Source organism: Perna viridis, chromosome 7, assembly GCF_037379345.1.
Source record: "Perna viridis isolate PV_CMFRI_1.1 ecotype Kerala chromosome 7, ASM3737934v1, whole genome shotgun sequence".
Classification (NCBI taxonomy): Eukaryota; Metazoa; Mollusca; class Bivalvia; order Mytilida; family Mytilidae; genus Perna; species Perna viridis.
Genome location: NC_142451.1, coordinates 45,737,201 through 45,757,583, shown reverse-complemented (window position 1 = coordinate 45,757,583; position 20,383 = coordinate 45,737,201). Strand labels below are relative to the sequence as shown.

The 20,383-nt window shown below is 33.5% G+C and overlaps 1 protein-coding gene and 2 long non-coding RNA genes across 3 annotated transcripts; 1 reads left to right on the top strand and 2 right to left on the bottom strand.

The window, feature by feature from the left end:
* Positions 1 to 2,269: 2,269 nt before the first annotated feature.
* Positions 2,270 to 5,067, bottom strand: LOC148612935 (uncharacterized). The gene is made up of 3 exons (XR_015923950.1): positions 4,799 to 5,067; positions 2,699 to 3,142; positions 2,270 to 2,395 (listed from the first exon to the last, which is right to left on the bottom strand). It is a non-coding gene; the product is annotated as an uncharacterized LOC148612935 (long non-coding RNA).
* Positions 2,631 to 4,589, top strand: LOC148612936 (uncharacterized). Its single transcript, XR_015923949.1, has 3 exons — positions 2,631 to 2,741; positions 2,869 to 3,136; positions 4,421 to 4,589. It is a non-coding gene; the product is annotated as an uncharacterized LOC148612936 (long non-coding RNA).
* A 5,244-nt stretch (positions 5,068 to 10,311) lies between the features above and the next one.
* On the bottom strand, positions 10,312 to 14,780 carry LOC148612934 (uncharacterized). Its single transcript, XM_088590562.1, has 4 exons — positions 14,711 to 14,780; positions 13,543 to 14,305; positions 12,833 to 12,893; positions 10,312 to 12,475 (listed from the first exon to the last, which is right to left on the bottom strand). The coding sequence occupies exons 2-3, from the start codon at positions 14,294 to 14,296 to the stop codon at positions 12,841 to 12,843; spliced, it is 807 nt and encodes a 268-aa protein (XP_088446688.1). The 5' UTR covers positions 14,297 to 14,305; positions 14,711 to 14,780; the 3' UTR covers positions 10,312 to 12,475; positions 12,833 to 12,840.
* Between the last annotated feature and the right edge of the window lie 5,603 nt (positions 14,781 to 20,383).

Genomic DNA, 20,383 nt, shown 5'->3' with positions numbered 1-20,383 from the left:
TATAAAAATTGCCCGATTACATGTTTGGTATCGAAGTGAGAAGGGGATTTTACGCGTACTAACTGTTGTCAAATGCTTACAAGGCAAAATTGTCCGGGTTTGGTGTCGAAGTGAAAACAGTCTCTTTTTTAGCGCGCTCATATCATAACCTTTTTACTGATTGTGGTTTAACAGTTTAACGTCCTTTGGTAGATATTTCATTCATTTCAAGGCGAGAAAATTTGACTAGTATAACAAACCCTGACTTGTGTTAGTCCGAGTCAGATCTTTATTGTGTTAGTCCGACATCTTTATTGTGCTAGTCCGATACACTGAGTCAGATCTTTATTGTACTAGGTCAGAGAAGCAACAGTCCTATACGTCAACCCTCTCGGATTGTTTTTTTTTCTGACTACGAGCCAACAGTCGTCACTCTAATCCTAGATACCAGATGCTTAGCGAAGAAGCAGTGGTTACCATTTTTAAAATTCTTTGGTGCGAGTAGGAGGGGATTGAAAGCGATTACGCGCTATCGCGGTCTAATAGATCGGAGGTACTCATAATTGATTATGCCACCGGTCAAATGCTGTGTACTCACTTGGGCATTTCTTATACTGATGCATTCAGAAAATCAAAAAAAGAGTTTTGTAAATACATTACTGGCAAAACAAATTATTCATTATACATATAAGTTTAATGTGCTTATTTGATAGCACATTTCATACTTAATTTATTTGAAGATTAGCCATTATGCGAGCGTCCCTTTCAAGCAAAAACAAATGTACATATCTTCTACAATCAAACTCTGAAATAAACATGCTTTCGTAGGCTTTATGTTGTCACATTTTTATTATCAATTTCGGTGTTTTGAAATGTTTAAACTTTTAAGGGTAGTTTCAACTTTCTTACAAATGCCACTTTTAATTAACCTTGAGTAAATGTAGGTATAAAAATGATTGGTGAAATAGCGAGAAACATTTTAATTAACACTCCGGCTAACAATCATGCAAAATGAAAAAAAAATATACATAGACATATAGGAATGAATCATTCTATTGACACATAAAGCAATAAATAAAAATGTGCAGCCTTTTATGTGGTATATCACATATCACTGAATTTGCATGATTGTAAGAAATACTGCTACTTAATTTTCTCTTGGATAGACAGAAAACAATATAAATATATTTTACCATTTTATTGCGTAGTTTATTTTTCAATTCATAGTCATCTGCCAGTATTAAACATCTGAACAAGTATAAAATGATTATGGTCGAAATAATCAACAAACAAATGCGGTTTTGTTTATTTTATTTCCAAGGAATTTCTTTTAATTTTATCGTGTAACATTTGTCTTTGGATTTATCAACCTAATAATAATATAATATAAATTTCTATGACAAATAATATCTGGTCTTTAATCTGTGTTTATGAAATAAACAGCTGATCATAAAGTAGATGAATATAGATGGCCAAAGTAATTACATTTTATTAGTTTTACGGTTGTTTAAAAGTAACTTATGGATAGGGGTACAAAAAAAGTCAAAGATTTTTTTTATTAACCTATTTCACTAGGACTAAAGTGTAAAAGTTGCTTGGGAAGCATTTGAAATGCAATGGGCTACTACTTACTATAACATAATTTAGATTATTTGGTGACGTGTATGAATGAAAATTTCATTTTTAACGAATAAAAAAACACAGCCTAAATATTAAGATATTACTGCGGTTGGTTTCAAATGACAACATTACTTAGACTGGATTGGACCGTGTGATTGTACCTTTTCATATGCATTCTTTTCTGTGCCAGGTACCCATCTTCTGTTGAGAAACGTATTAAATGTAACAGTTGTTAGTACTTTGTACTAACTCAGGACCAAAATGGCTTATAACATTAGCCTAGAACCTCTATTTTTCATGAACCCTCTTTTCCAAAATCTCTGGATCCGCACCTATATATCTGTATCTAAAAAACCAGGTTTGACCAAACATTTTCATCGGAAATGTATGTACTAAGTCAGGACCATTGTGTGATTATCAACTTTCCAGGTTTTACTATGATATTGCCGTTTTTTATACATACTTTTCTTACTTACTATTATCTAGAGTTGATCAGTTTGGTAATTTTGTTTGTCTTCACTTCCACCATTTTCTAACCTTTAAAACTGTCCGCCATTTTCTAACCTTTAAAACTGCATACTGGACTAAACACTTGTGCGGTACAATGGAGTTCAATTAAGTCAACTTAGCTGGGGTTATGCCCAGTTTATCTACAGGAAATGCCATGGTAGTCCCAGTCTATTTTAATATCATATATTTTGAAGCAGATGGTCGTATAATTATTACTTTCTCTATGTTCACCTACATTCCTTAAACTGTTTCATAAGCTCTTTAAAAAAATAGAGGCAATGAAAACCTGGGAAAGATAATGAGACTAGTAAGGTAAGAACAAAACTACAAATGATTTTTTAAGATTAATTTCATATTACATTAATTAATGTGACTCATTATCAACTGTTAAAAAACTGGAAAAATATTCATAAGAAAAAAATCCCTTGGGAAAACCAATTGAAATTAATGTACATTGTAATTGTGTCAATGTTGATAATTGATGTGTATTTATTTGACTTTCCAGCTTATTTTGAAGGAGGTTCATCGTTCTGTTACCGTAGATTTTATTAATTTTGTTGTCAGGGCCTTTCAGAGCTTACAAATGTACCTGAAGTAGTGCTTACACTTGTTGAGACCTTTCGGTGATCTGTGTAAGTATTTAATATTTTTACAAAGGTTATACGATGGTACATTTTTTGCGTTTGACCATATCTGTTCCTTTATCTATGATAATTTTGTTTGAACACAAATACCAGTGTTTTCCAATTCATCTTTCAGACATTTAGCAATACTGTCCTTATCAATTCCCCTAATTGTGGCGTTGATGATACAGGAGAAAAGACTGACTGGTGAAATATTTCGTACGATACATTCCATAGGTTACCAACAGTGCATCAGGGAATGCGGGCGTCGCAAACACTGCCATTCTATCAACCACAGCTGGAAAGACCTTACATGTGAGCTCAGCTACAGACGGGACAGACATGGAAAATCATCTGAAGTTGAAAGTGTTGGCTATGTCGTTTCCGACGATGGACCTCTCCAGGTAAAGCTGTCATTTAAAAAAAATAATATTGTTCTATATTGTTGCGATTTTCCCACTTTATGACCAAATGCGAATTTTATTACTGGATTACAGCCATCATACTCAATGTGAACACCATAACAATGGTTTATGTATTTTCGAAAAGCCTCTTGCTTAATATATGGCATCGATCAAAACTATAAAGGACAAATTTTGGATCATTTGTCATTACTATAATACTTGCTAATACAGAACACAACGAATTCAATTAAGAGATAATTGAATTGTATTTGAAGATTTAGTGGCGTCAATGATGGATTTGACTCTCTCTCTCTCTCTCTCTCTCTCTCTCTCTCTCTCACACACACACACACACACAAACACACACACACATACATACTTGAAGAAAACTTAACATGTAAATGGTGCATGATACTTGCAGGTTTTTTTTTATTATTTACTATAGATATAGCTCAATCTGAAATCTCCATATCGCATATAACGATCTAAAAATATCTTCTAAACTTAGTTTTTAATTTTTTAAAATTAACTGATTAAAAAAAGTAATCAATATTGCAGTATATGCACAGCAGTGTCACAATTGACTGAAAACATAAAACGATTTAAGTATTTGCACGAATCGGAAAAGGCGCTTGAAAGAGTAAAACTCTCAATTTATACCGTTTTATACCTCAGACTTATAATCCTTTTTCGAGATACAGACAGAAAATATAACAGCGTTTGTACCATTAGGGTGAAACTCGGAAAAGGCATGGCACCTTTATTCATTAAATGTGTAGGAGCTCTTTTCGCTGTATTGTTCCTAGAGGCGTGATTAATTAAGGTACAAGACAGAGGGATTTGAAAGATTAGAATCATCACTACTAGTTTTTTGGTCGTCATCATGAACTCGCGAATCATTAAAGTATATCATGTAAACTGCACCATGATAACAGTTTTGTTCATCGTGTCATAGTTTTCCTTTTCTCTTTCGTCTTACCCTGGACTTGATATTCTATGAGCAACTTGACGGGTGTTTCTAGAAATGCAGAGGATGCTTACCCTACCACTCACATGGTCCGTGCCCTCAGTTTGTTGTGGAGTATGGTTTGATCTTTTTCTTTTCTTTCTATTTACGTGTTACAAGACTATATTGGTTATTTTGTGTTCTTTGTTGTGTCTGCATATTTTACCATAAGCCTAGTTGTTATTCTTAAATTAGGTTTTTTTATTACCGTTCGAATCTTGCATCTTTCCCTCGATTTCCTTCAAAGATGATGTTACAACTAGATATTCATTTAGCAGGGCCAACTGGAAAGCTGTATAGGACGTCCGTGCAATGAAAATTACAAATGCGTGCCAAACGAAAACGGCAAATACAGCTGTTTGAGATCAGGTTTGTGTCTTTTATAATTTTATAGAGAGTATCCATTGAAGAAGAATACATGCAGAGGATGGTATATTCCAAATTTGTTTCCTGACAATTCCATTAGCGATAACAAACTCGTGTTTTCTGAAATTTGAATGTTAATTTGTAAAAAAGAAATGATAAGAATTAAATAATTGGATAGAAAGCACAAACGTTTTACAATAATAGAAGGTCAAACTATACTCGGCGTCACATAAATAACATACTGTTAAAATTTGAATAAAAATATTTTCTACGACTTTATTGACACCTACCGTCGTTTAAATTGTCTTAAATGACTTGCTCATTCGTTTAGCCAAACGGCTTCTCCCTAAACACTGAATCGTTAAATTCCGGTCAGATTTTAATTCTCGGTGCCAATATTTACATTGTAAAAAGTCGGCCATGTTTACAGTGATCGGGTTGCTAGGAGATGTTGTTTACGTTTAAATGGTTTGTCCAAAAACCGAAGAACCCAGAATGCATTTCGGCGTTATTTCGGATATCTCGGATTTATTTTACGCCAACAACGTACAATACCGAGAAGTTGATCAAAAAGTGCTGGCTCTACGAGAGCACTTCTATAAGAGCCAGTTCTACGGGAACTGTTCTAGTACTAAAGCCATCTCTACGCGAACTATACTACGAAGGCCAGCTCTACGAGAACAGTTTTGGAGACCGGGTCTGCTAGAACTGTCTGAAGTGCTGGTTTTAAAATTGTTCTAGAACTATTCTTAATCTGCCATAGAGCATTTCTTCTGACTGTTCTAGGACAGTTTTGTGAGAGGTTAGAACTTATCTCATCTGTACATGTACTTAGTGACTGTTCTAGGACAGTTTTGTGAGAGGTTGGAACTTATCGCATCTGTACATGTACTTAGTGACTGTTCTAGGACAGTTTTGTGAGAGGTTAGAACTTATCTCATCTGTACATGTACTTAGTGACTGTTCTAGGACAGTTTTGTGAGAGGTTAGAACTTATCTCATCTGTACATGTACTTAGTGACTGTTCTAGGACAGTTTTGTAAGAGGTTAGAACTCATCTCGTCCGTACATGTACTTAGATAATTTATATAAAAAAAAATGATTTTAGTGGGCGTATTTGTTTTCAAATCATAATTCGGCCTATGACTGAGAACGTATTTCTGATATACCACACTGGTAAATCAATGTCGCTGATAAAGGATTCACATGCACGTTACAGATGTTAATTGCTGAACCCCATTAACAGTTAATAATGTAAAGAGATAGTGGACAGTTGCAGAAATGTTTGCCAACTGGTAGCGACTCTAAGAAGCCTTAAATTATAGATATTCACCTGGTCCATGCACCCAGTTTTTAGTGGAGTCCGAGTTGCTCATATGCTTAAAAAATTTCAAACAGATGGGGAATTCCGAATCCGAAGCCCTCCCTTGGATCTGCAACAGTTACTGTATACTGAAGGCCTTGTTATTGGTATAATAGGAGTCAGTGATCATATTCTGTCACTTAAATATTTATGATGAATGAACTTTATATTTATTAACTATATACATAGTTACAGAGAAAACAATGCATTGAACAAATACACACACTTGTAAAGCATGCGTTATGTTACAACATAACCAATATGGCAGTGTTGAATACAAGTAAAATGAACAAGAGGATTGACTCTCATATCAGTAAGTTGTTTTAAATCTACATCATTTTTCTAAAAATACATTTTGTTCAGTAATAAAAACTCTTCTATATTTAATTGTGTTACATCAACTTTTACAGATACGATCGAAGCAATATTTAACATATTCCGTATGTCACAAAAGAACGACATATCAATATAAATTATAATAAAAAAACATTATGTTCGGTATGTTATCTTTAAATGATAAAATTCTTCTTTGGTTCCATTTTCTTCTTTTTACATGGTTGCCTGTGATACCAGAAATTGTACCGTAACATCAATAGTTTCTCTAAGAGAAATACAGGGAACCAATCTTATAGCGGTAATCAAAAGAATTTAATCAAGGGACATAGACCAGACATGGAAAACAGACGTACATACAAAGTAACAAAAGCAAATGTTCAAATAGTAATGACAAGGTACAATGTACTACGTAAGAAGATAATTTACTAAAAGCAATCGATTTTCACATAATATCTCCTCTGTTCATAATATACAATCAATTACACTACTTTTTACTTGTAGGTTTACAATTGCCACAAGTTTCAAATCTAACATTTACAATATACATATCATTAGTATAGAATTGTTCTAATACTAGAGCCAGCACTTTGAGAACTGTACTACTACTAGAAGTGCCAGAAGTGCCGGCTCGACGAAAACAGTTCTACTACTAAAATTTCAAATCTATCATTTACAATATACATACTATTATTCTTACATAATTCTATAAACTTTATTTCTTATGAATTGGCAACACCATCTATATCATTTCTAAATTTGTGTAATTAGTGTCAAGCTATCACTCAGATTTATCCCGCAGTAAAGCTGTTATTTGGGTATACTATACTTATCAAACATTGCCATCATTGACTTCAATTTGATGTACATTGTAATTATCGGCCAAAAAATACCAAAGCGTCGTCTGTGAGATGGTTTAAATACGTCAAAACGTGTCTAAAAGATTGTTTGTATACTTATTCATTTCAATTTCATCATAAAAATCTATAGTAGATCATAGCCGGCTCCAGACACTTTGAAAAAGAGTGGTGCCAGCTGAGGTTTCTCAGAAAAGGGGGGGGTGCTAGGACATTATTTACCATTTTTTTGTCAATTTTCCAATAAAAGGGGGTGCAGTTCCCCTGCACCTCTCCTCTGGATCCGCCACTGAAGGAAACCAATCGATTGTTGTAATCATCGCGAGTAGATTGGTATATTTATTCTTATGGTAAAGTTGCGTAATTCTGTTTCAATTTCTACATGTATAAACGGTGCGTTGTCTCTGACATTTTGAAGAAATCATACAGTTTTGTGTCAGGTATTGCTTTATTCTTTCGACAGAGTGCCAAGACCCTAGAGATGTTTTCAAAAATGTTCAAGTAGACGGTACTGATTACGGAATGGGTAGTACAGTTTCAATTGATTGTATCAAGCAAACATACAGAAAGAATCTGAATGCATTTGGTGTTTCAATCATCTGCAGAGAAGACGGAAGGTGGCAGTATACCGGAAGCGGAAGCTCTGACGTAAATTGTTATCATACTTGCAAAGATCCAACTAAGCATCTGAATGAAACTACCATTGATATCCAGATGTCTATACTCTACGAAGGTGATATTGTTCATGTTGGATGCAAGCCTAATGCTGCCAGATTACAAGGTTCCAGCGAAGATATACCTTTCATTTGTGGACCAAACGGACGATGGAACATTTCTCATGCGCAAAATTTGAACTGCTACAAGAAATGTATTGATCCATTGTTACTTCTAGCAGGGGCAGGGGTGAAATTCAAGGACTCTAATATACCAAAACCGTTCATCTCTGGCAAATCCTTTACACTTTTATGTCCTGCAGGTTACACATGGGATGATGGGCTTGAGTACGACATTCTAGTAGCATGCAACGGTGAAGGTCAATGGTCATGGGGCTCAACTATGACAAGCACGACAAGTAATTTAAAGTGTTATAGTCATTGCCCTGCTCCAACCACAGCTCATTGGAATGGGTTAATTAATCTGGGTTGTTCATCATGTCATGTAGGTATAACTATAGAATCAAGCTGTTTGGACGGTTTTAAGAGGGCTGATGGATCAACTGGTGTACAGACAATGACATGTCAAAGCGATGGCACTTGGGGACCAGTTCAAGCATATTGTACTTAGTTACATGAATGTATAACTAGTATTTGTATTTTGAGACTATAGTTTTTATCAATTTTAAGCACTTATTTTTCATGTTCAATAAATATCATCCTCCCAAGTCAGGGTTTTGAGTCCACCTTAGGGAGCGAAGGTGGACTCAAAACCATGACTTGGGAGTAGGAATACATATACGCGTATATAATGTTCACAATGTAGTAATGCGAATATTACATATATAAAAAAAAATATATTTATGCAAAATCGTTTCTTGTTTTGGTTTTATGAAGGACAGATCCCACAGATAAGTAAGACGTTAGCCAAGCCTAGTTACGTTACTCTGTGAAGTCTCTAAACAAAATTTAAGTACTTCTCCGTCTAATGGCAAAATGTACAGTATATAAGGTGTGGCACATTAAGAGAAAAAAGCAGAGATTCTATTGCATTCACCAATAAATTATACCTGATAACCACCAGAAATAACTATCAAAGTGTTTGTAAAATTTGCTTTTTAAAGATATTGATAGCTAGGTCAAATTCAGTTGAAATGTACTATGAAAAAATGGCGGGGAAATTTTCCCGCACTCTTTCCCTAAATAAGCAGTCAAAAATATCCATGTAACAGATGCTTCAGGATAAACTTAAATAGCTTTTTTGTTTATTTTCTAGATGTAGTGAATATATTTTAGGCAAAATAACTAAATTTGGGGGAAGTGATGTGCCACCCATTTCCATGATTCTTACATAGGATGGTACTTAAAATCAGAGGATAGTGTTGACTATCGAGTTAAGCATTTATAATACTGGTGTGCCCGCAAGTAGCAGACTAAATATTTTGAATGACTTCCGAATAAAAATAAATCGAGATCGATAATAACAAGCCATATTGAAAGCTATGAAAGTTTGGTTTCTTTCCTAATAAGAAACTATCGATTTAAAATACGAAACCAAGCGCACGCGGTGAAAGGTACATGTATGTATGTTAAAATGTTTTGCAAACAACGGTAGACTTATTGTAATTGCATACATGTACTATTTAAGCTGGAAAGTTTATATTACAAAATGTAGTGCATATATACCACATGGTATATTCTTAGACACCAAACAGAATTAAGAAAAGGACTGCCTTGGAAATTATCGATTAACTCGTGATTTCACGTATATTGATGTACGTGTATCATGTAACAAGCTTGTCAACCATTACCAGACACAGCACAACAGAGCTGCTGTAGCATTTACGTAAAAATATAATAGAAAAGGACATTTAGTGGAGCTTGAATTCAGGAATGCTCAGCCTTGTTAAATAGAAACAAATGAACATGTGAATCCTTGTGTCATCAACATTTGAACAATTTATCAATAATTAATAGCATCAGATCCAAGTACTCAACAGATACAGCTAAGGTTGTTGAACGCACGATCAAAATATTCATATTTTGTGCATAAAAGTTGAATACCAGTAAACGAATCTAAACATAAAAAATATTTCATGCTAGATGAATAATAATAAAACAGTCAAAAACTTAGGTTTTAATAAAGCCGGAGTGCTGTAGCTACATGTATATTGTGAAACCTTAAAGTTTCGTGAGATTGTGTACTAGTCTTATATGATTCTAGGTTTCAATGCATTCCGATTCGCTCATTTATTTTTACATGACTCTTCTTATGGCAGATATGTACCAAAAAAGGAGGTTTTCCAGGCTATACTTTGCTAATTTTTGTTCAGATTTTGCACGAGTTTGACAAAATATTCCAACTAAAGGGAGGTTCATATTCCCTTTTCCCTGGATCGACCACTGCTTCTTACAAAAGACTGTTTTGGATTTTATTGACGTGTGTGTTTGTGTGCGTGCATGTTTGTGTTTCAAAACTTTTTTTCTCTGGTACATCAAAAAATGTTTCAAAACCTAAAAAGCAGATTTTTACAGAAACAGGACCGTAATCCGTATAGTTTAAGGAGAATACAAAGCCAGTATAAAGACAATGATAGTTTTGTTTTGATTTTGTTTTTATTATTAAAACAGGTTATAAAAATAAATAGTCTACAAATGTACAAATATATGTAAATCTATTATTATTATACATTCAGAACACATATTCATGTAAATAGTCTACAAATGTACAAATATATGTAAATCTATTATTATTATACATTCAGAACACATATTCATGTAAATAGTCTACAAATGTACAAATATATGTAAATCTATTATTATTATACATTCAGAACACATATTCATGTAAATAGTCTACAAATGTACAAATATATGTAAATCTATTATTATTATACATTCAGAACACATATTCATGTAAATAGTCTACAAATGTACAAATATATGTAAATCTATTATTATTATACATTCAGAACACATATTCATGTAAATAGTCTACAAATGTACAAATATATGTAAATCTATTATTATTATACATTCAGAACACATATTCATGTAAATAGTCTACAAATGTACAAATATATGTAAATCTATTATTATTATACATTCAGAACACATATTCATGTAAATAGACTACAAATGTACAAATATATGTAAATCTATTATTATTATACATTCAGAACACATATTCATGTAAATAGACTACAAATGTACAAATATATGTAAATCTATTATTATTATACATTCAGAACACATATTCATGTAAATAGTCTACAAATGTACAAATATATGTAAATCTATTATTATTATACATTCAGAACACATATTCATGTAAATAGTCTACAAATGTACAAATATATGTAAATCTATTATTATTATACATTCAGAACACATATTCATGTAAATAGTCTACAAATGTACAAATATATGTAAATCTATTATTATTATACATTCAGAACACATATTCATGTAAATAGTCTACAAATGTACAAATATATGTAAATCTATTATTATTATACATTCAGAACACATATTCATGTAAATAGACTACAAATGTACAAATATATGTAAATCTATTATTATTATACATTCAGAACACATATTCATGTAAATAGTCTACAAATGTACAAATATATGTAAATCTATTATTATTATACATTCAGAACACATATTCATGTAAATAGACTACAAATGTACAAATATATGTAAATCTATTATTATTATACATTCAGAACACATATTCATGTAAATAGTCTACAAATGTACAAATATATGTAAATCTATTATTATTATACATTCAGAACACATATTCATGTAAATAGACTACAAATGTACAAATATATGTAAATCTATTATTATTATACATTCAGAACACATATTCATGTAAATAGTCTACAAATGTACAAATATATGTAAATCTATTATTATTATACATTCAGAACACATATTCATGAACATTAATCACATCTACAAGCTAGAACAGTTTACACTCGGTTCTTGTGTTTAAAGTAGCAATATCAATATAATTTTAAATTTTCATACGTTACACGTTTTCTGATTCATATGTAGGCATAATGTTGCTATGTGACAGTGACGTCATTGATTGGGTCGTTTTATTTACTCGCTATTTGATTATTAAGAACGACGGTAGTTAAAAATAACCTCAATGCCTGTGGTGCAAACTGGAAAGTAACCTGCTTCTTCATAGACCGAATAAAATATCAATAATTTTGATTAACCAGTATCAAAGGGTATACTCGCGCAATCTCCGAAACAAAAGGCCTGTAGCTTCATCGTCACCGTGTTTGGTTGGATTAGGAGATACATGGGCCTATATTTTCGGAGATTTACAAACGCGTTACTGGGCTTTGAGACAAAGTTTGACTCGTCAAGAAGGGAAAAAAATAAATCCTTTATGCTATGTACATCGTAAGTCATGGAACTTGTGAACAAGTATTACTAGGACGAACTGAAGGCCGGACAAAATACACCCCTACTATAAACTCATGATTTGTTTAAAGCTTATTTAATCCAACAAGAATACAGCAAAATAACCACTGTCATGTTACTAGCATTATAAAAAGAAAATTGAGCGAGCTGTGATGGCCGCCAATATTTATAGTCGCAATTGTCTTTTCCACATATTTAAAAGTTTAGTGCTGCTCTTCAAACAGCTCGGTGTGGTTGTTGAGCTGCTTTCTGATTTTGGTTTTCGGCATTAGTACATGTAATCTAGGCTGGTGAAATCAGCGCTTTGGATTCCTGAAATACATCAACGAACAAAATGTATTATTTACTTGACAAAAACAAAAACAAAACAAAACAGAAACGATTTCATTTGTCGGTGCTTGTACATGTACGATGATCAATCATATACAAAAAAAATCATTGGTACAAGCCACTTTTAGCAATGTCTATGTCCAACAAAGGGACTTACATGTAACAATATGCTTTTGTTTAATCGGTACACATTTGTAATAAGAACTTTTTTTATCAACATCATTGGACGGACTATTCCACAATTTACTAAGTGATAATTAACATAAATCATTTAGTTACTTAAACAAATGTTTTACCAAGTCTCATTCATTTCCGCGATGATAAGTAATGAGTACATACCGAGAAATTTATTTTCCCTTTGCCAACAGTATGAGTGGAGCTGCAATTAGAGCCGCTGGTACTGAAATATGAAAAACGAGATTATAGAAAACTCAGTTTTGTTTTTGCTGTATATATTTATACTTCCATAATTCAAATAAACAAATATATGTGTGTTCCTTAGTGTAAGCTAATTTCCTCGATATGTCTTGAATGCACTGTCTAATATGTAAACAGCATGATACATGTATCACTCCACTTATAATCTCTCCCTGGCAGTATGTTCAAACATGCACAAAATCTAGTTAGAATTAATTATGTTGAATCTAGTAACTTATTCCGACGCTGCAGGTATAGTTCCGCTTTTTACCCTTTGACCTTAAGGACGCTCTTCAATGGAAACGCAAGTCACCTGATCGCAAATCTGTTTCCCGATTGGCCAAATACTGATAAATTACTAGTAACTTAGTGGCGTTCGAAAATACTAAAAAAAACCGTATCGGAAACTGAAATTGCGTGCCATGTGTTATTTTCATGAATGAAATGTATAGTACTTGTTTTAATTATATCTACCTTTACATAGTTTATCAAAACTTGCATCTCCCGTTCATTTTAAGCTTTGCAAGAACAGAAAAAAAACTTCATATTTTGACAAATCATCAACCGAAAAGGAAACTGCGTTTGTCAAAGACCAACTTAAAAATGTAAAGAATTGGTATACATATACTTACAAAGAGGACTATTCATTATTCTCTCCCCTAAAGATGGTCTACGATGTACGAAAAATTGACCAGGGTGACCCCATCCTGGGACAGGCACGGGTATGGGATGTGCTTGGTATTTGAAGCCGTTGACAAATTTGTTTCCATACCCATAATTTCTATACACACCATAATGTCCATTATAGTGCAAATGTGGGTGTATTCCATACATGTTATGTCCGAATGGATAATATCCAAAGAACTGTCCAAACGACCAGGGGTTTTGACCAAACGGGGACCACGGGAAACCTGTTGTGTATTGGTTTTGAAATCCATATGAATTGTATCCAACTCCAAATGGGTCCAAGAAAAAATACGGAAATGTATTGTAAAAGTTGTCGGCATAGCCACTCCCATATCCCGTGCCATAATTCTTTGTATATCCTGTTCCGTAATTATTTCTGTATCCAGCTTGATAATTATTCCCATAGTTCATATTGCTTCCATAACCGGTGTTGTAATTTGACCCGTAGCCAGAATTGTAGTTGGTCCCATAGCCACCGTTGTAGTTGGGTCCGTAGCCGGAGTTGGAAGTCACCCCATAACCACCGCTGTATGAACCTATATATCCTTGGTTATAATTAGGTACGTAGCCAGAGTTATATCCCTTGCTATAGGCACTACTGTACTGGTTTGTGAATGTTCCTTGATTTGTATAGCCCTGTACACACGATGTACTGATCGCAGACAACACGACCACTAAAGAAAACATCATTATCCTCATTTTTTAGAACTGTAGAAAAAATTAAAATTCACTTTAGATCCAGACGTTCATACATGTAAATCATGTATAATAGTAATAAACATCTAGGTACACTTCATAATTAATAATACATACATGTATATCAAATACAAAAATAACTATTTTCAAATATAAGTATGTTTTGCATTAAATATACTTAAGTTTGAAATCCCCAAAAACCCCTTAGCATGTTTGTATTCATAAATGAGTACACATCAACATATTTATATTTGTGCAATGTTATAATGATGTAAATTCAACAATATTTTATCGTATTTAGTCTTTTCACAATTGTAATGCATACATGTGTGCTTAAGTTTACTGGGTGGTAATTCAAAACAAAAACAAAACAAATAAACGTTTCCGAAAATAAGTAAAGTGTGATAGATGAATTACCTTTTTCAAGAGACCAATTCCACAGTATACTTATCATGTTTTCGGTTCTTGCTTTTATACTCTATTTGAGGCACTTACTCATCTCTTCTGTTTAAACACTACGGAAATTCGAAACTACGCCAAAATAATGCGTCATACAGAGTTTCCGGAACTACTTCCAGAATTACTATTAGTGTTCACAGATGAGTAAACAAATATCTGAATTTCTATTGGTAAAATGTTACGATGTCATCCTTAAGGAACATATTTGGTGTGTCATTAGACATCTTCATTACGATCATTGATGTAGTAGAAATTCCCCTACCCGTAATATGTTTGTAATGTTTTGAAAATGTCATTAATCAAAGTAGAACGCGGAGAGTTGTACAAAATCTGGTTTTGGGATGGCACTAAATCGGTCACTTAAGCATTTTTTAATGTATTGAATTGACATCGATCACTTCAAAATTTTTGTTGTATTGAATTTAGGAGTTTTGCACGTACATGTATTATTTCAGGAGAATTCGCTTAATATCAAATGACACAAAGCTTTCTTTTATTGACATGAACAAAATTTTTTAAAAAATCAATCTGAAATGTGCACAAAACTTAAAACTACTATATGCATAGACAACCGGGCGAAGACTGTTCTTTTTTCTCCTGAATAGTATAGCTATGGAGGACTTAAATACGAGAATTTACGAATGCATACGATATTGTTAAGAATAATTGCGGGTGCAATGCGAATTGTTAAAATTGTCTTAATCTTTTACGAATAACCAACGAATAGTTTATGATAACCTAACGAGTTTTTACGAATATTTACGGCTTGGTTTTGAGTATTTTACGAAAGGTAATAATTTTGCAATGGACTTGTATTTTGTCATATAAATTCAACCCATAAAACCACATGCAATCTTCTGTTGAACATTTGACATATTTCAATATTTAACCAATAATTCGTCCAATTTCTTCTTCCACTGCCACTACAACCCAACCATCTTCGAGTGGACAAAGTATTCGTATATATAAGCAAACTGCACGCTTGAATTTGTGTTTCTCTGTCAATCGATCAAAAAAAAAAAACGTAAACTACTGGCAATCAAATGAATCTTTAAAACAGTCGTATTAAAAATCTAACCAAACAGTATACGTTTTTTTTTTTTTGCAATCGGTTAAGTAAACGATGCCTTAGGACTTATTGAGAATGGTTTGCGAGCTTTTTACGAATTAACTAATCAAAACAGATTCGTTGATACTCGTGTAAAGATTTTTGGCATGTCAAAAAGTGCTTGCGAATGTCTACAAGTCGTTTGGAGTTATTCACGAATGAAGACGAGTTGAATACGGATGCATAATTGATTATTCGTAAGGATTCGTAGCCAGAGTTGTATATCTTGCCATACATTACTGTACAGTCATTATTATGATGAAACGTGGCTTCAGTTGCACGGAGTCAAGTCAAGTAAACTTTATTTAAAGTCGATATATCAAACAAGAAACAAAAGCCCTCTAGAGCTTTTAAAATCGACATAAATAACACACAAGATATACACATAAACTTAAAGCAACATGATATATAAACTATAAATAACATGCAAGTAATCAACCACACAAAAACACTATAATGAAAGCAGCGCAGACCAATTTTAATAGCAGATGCTTACTAAGCAGCTAAAAGCATTAAAATTAACATGCCAGCAAGATTAAAACAACAAATGAAAGATTTTAAGGAGATGATGTTGCACTGTCAGATGGGTAAGCCAAACTATTGGCAAAAGGGCAAAAGGAGCGAGAACATCCCTTCCCCTCCCACTTATTTATCAAACTATTAAATTGATCAAGTACCATGTCCCCTCTTCATTCATTTGGAAGTTAATTCCACAGTTTAGCCGCCCCACAACTGACAGAATGCAGGCCATTCCTGGTTGTGTTTACTCTTGGTACAATGTATGGTCACCAAGTTTGTATACCTAAAAGAGTAACAACTTTCTTTAATTGTTATCATTCAATGTATCATGTAAGTATACAGGAGTATGTTTATTATTTTATATACATGTACAGCTAAAAATCTCAATCGTCTAACTCTTCAGGATGGCATCTTAGACTTTACTTATTACTCTTCATATGTACTTTTATCATCATTATAAATAAAGCGTAAACTCTTTCTCGAATCTTTTCTAACTTTTTTTGTACAGCTTTCATTACAAAAATGCCATACTAATGGACAAGAGTTGAACTTTGCTAGTACGAAAGAATAATATAGTGAACATGTAAGTTTACCAAATTTACTGAGATGATTTCCAATTCTTTTTAATACATTTAATTGTTGTGATGCCTTTTTACATACATTAGAGATATGACTATTAAAGTTCAATTTAAAATCAAATGTTAAACCAAGTAGATTTACCTCATCCTCACAGAGGATTACCATCTAAATCAAAAGTAATGATCATTGCTGCTATATGATAAAGTATTGTCAACAGCATCGTTATATAAGTCACTTTTCGAAATTAAGTGAAACATATCGTTAATAAAAATATTAAAAAGGAAGGTCCCAAAACTGACCCCTGCGGAACCCCTTTATAGATATAAAAAAGACTGCATATAAAACCAATTTTAACACACCACTTTCTGTTTTTGAGATAACTATTTAATAAAGATAGGGCATTTTCAGACAAACCATTGCTTTTCAATTTCAGCAGGAGCAGATTATGCGGTAGACATTCAAACGTTTTTGACAAATCCATCAATATAGCAGCAGTAAACTTATTTTTATCTAAGATTTACACCACTCTTTAAAAACAGAAGTTTCAAAAGTCATGTTGATCAGGTTGGTAATTGGATGTTTTACTACTGGTGCAGCTTTTTCAGAACTTTAGTTGAAATTTCATCAAGACCATTAGCCTTTTTTTACATTTAGGCACCGACCATTTTTATGATACATTCACTATATGTACATGAGATTCCTCTCCTTTACTTTTCTTTTTCTATTGTTTTTTCTTTTTCTTCGTAAACTTTTTTTCATGAAAAACATAATACAATATTCTTTATTTTTGTTTACCAATGTGGAACTTCATTTATTTTTTTCTTGCCACAAAAAATATGTTTTTCTTTTATTTTTCTTCAAAGTGATATTAATATTTTTTAAAAATATCCCAGCCCCTTCCTCCTTCAATATAAACTGCCATTCAACATGTTAAATTATGTATGAAGAAGTATGTTACAAATGCCTTTAATATCAACATGCTATACTTTTTAACAATGATAATTGAACTTATTTCTTAGCAGACTTTGGTCAAACCTTAATAATGCACGTCTTTCATGAACAGTTAAACTTTAAATATTACTCAATAGCACTGTTTATCTGTTTAAGATAAAATCATTACCCGTATATAGCGTTCTTTAAATATGCATCTTTTACATAACACATTTAATTAGGAAACTAATCAATATTTTCACTATATGATCGGGAGCCAATGCAACATTCGTGAAATATACTTGTGGTATGTGTATATGTATTACAGAATGCATTCGATTTCACTTTACCATATTTTTTCATCAGCTGATGAAACTTTTCTCCCTTAAGACCGCTTCATGGATTGCGAGCTGGAACGTGCAGGCATTATACCAAACCAGAAAAGCTGCCCACGCTGCAAAAAGAAATGGAGCGCTACAACCTTGGGAAGAAGTTAGATGGAATCATCTGGAGAGGTCATACTATCTTCAAGGTAAACTCTGATGTACTCTGGACCACCATCAACATAGAGTAGGAATCTTACTCAACACGAAGGCCAAATCATCACTCATCGAACGGAATCATGTAAGTGAAAGAATTGTAGTGGCAAGATTTATGTCAAAGATATAAAAAGTAACAGTCATTCAATGCTACACTCCTACCAACGTAGCAGAGAAAGAAGATAACTCGTTTTACAACCAGCTCCAAGCTACCCTAGATAGAACACCATGGGATATCTTGATTGTAATGGTTGACATGAAAGTCGGAAAAGATAACACATGGGGAGAACTCATCATGGGGAAGGAAGGAATTGGTAACAATCAATTCAACGAAAATGGAGAACTCTTTGCAGATTTATACTCCAACAACGATCTGGTCATAGGAGGTACGACATTCCCTCACAAGGATGTAAACAACCTGTGTATCTCCAGACATTAAAACTAGAAACCAGATAGAGCACATTACAGTCACCAAGAGATGGAGAAAGTATGACAGACGTTAGAGCTTATCGAGATGCTGATATAGCATCCGATCATCAACTTGTGGTGGCTTAACTTAAGATCAAGATAGCCAGAGCAATTAGACAATATCAGATTAGAAGTAAAAAGTACAGCATAAGGAAGAGGCGCAGTAAACAAACAATTGGAGAGAGAGTAAAATCCACATGTAACATCACATGCCAAGAACAACTTGGATTTCCAAAGAAGGAATACAAGATATGGTTATCTGACGATACAATCGAGACAACTAAGAAGCATAAGTCTATTAAGATATATCTTGACCAAGTCAAGACAGGATCGAAGAAAAAATAGCTGACGAGGTAACACATAATCAGCTGGAAAGAAGTAAAGAGAAAGACCAAACAGGATAAAAGAACCTATACCAACGAGCTCGCCTCAAAAGCAAAGAATGCAACGGCCAGAAATGACATCAAGACTGCGTACTACAACACATGCCAACTGGCATTAAGAAAGACCAACACATCCAAACCAGTGTTAGACAAGAGTAATCAAGGGAACCAAGGTTATAGCGGTAATCAAAAGAATGCAATCCAGGGACAAAGACCAGACATAGAAAACAGACATACACAACAAAGAACATAAAGTAACTAAAATAATACATACAAAGTAACAAAAGCAAATGAGCAACTCGGACTCCACTAAAAACTGGGAGCATGGACCAGGTGCACCGGTAGGGTAAGCGTCCTCTGCTTTTCTAGAAACACCCGCCGAGTTGCTCATAAAATGTCAAATCCGGGGTAGACAAACGAGGAAAGGAAAACTAGTACTATGTTCCGTTGAATAAATCAGTTTTCATGGTGCATATAGATACACCATAACGATCCACGAGTTCATGATAACGATCATAAAACTTCTGTAGTGATGACTTCAATCTTGTAGCAACGTAACCCTGTTCCAGAAGCCTATTTGTTAGAGTTCTAGCGCGATACAAAAAGTCTGCGTAGTTTCGGCAAGCTCTGGTATCACGTATGAGTTGTGATGTGAACACTCCATACGAAGGTGCTGAAGGAATGTTGCCACATATGAAAGGAAAGTAGACAATTCTAAATGAAAAGTCATCATGTTTGTCGTAAAGTTTGGTCAATAGTTTTCCTTTACCATCGATTTCTAAGTGTAGGTCAAGATATGAGGCTGACCTTACAGTGTCTGTGATATCCTTTATCTCGAGTTCTTTGGGGGTAGATGCGATGTATCAAATCCCCGAAATTAGGATTGTTTAAAGATAATACGTCATCTTTATAGCAGAAACTGAGATTAAAGGATCTAGCCAAACGATATTCTTTCTTTCGGATCAAATTAGCTATAAAGTCAGCCTCATAAGAATGAAGGAATAGGTCAGCAAGTAATGGAGCATAATTTGTTCCCATTGGAATGCCGACCGTTTGTTGAAAAACACGTCCACCAGACTTGACAAATATGTTGTCGATTAAAAAT

Excerpts from the sequence above, each read along its gene's own strand:
- LOC148612934 (XM_088590562.1), bottom strand. The coding sequence starts at position 14,296 with ATGAGGATAATGATGTTTTCTTTAGTGGTCGTGTTGTCTGCGATCAGT. Across the intron at positions 12,894-13,542 it reads AATAATGAATAGTCCTCTTT|TACCAGCGGCTCTAATTGCA; the intron begins GTAAGTATATGT and ends TTCATATTTCAG.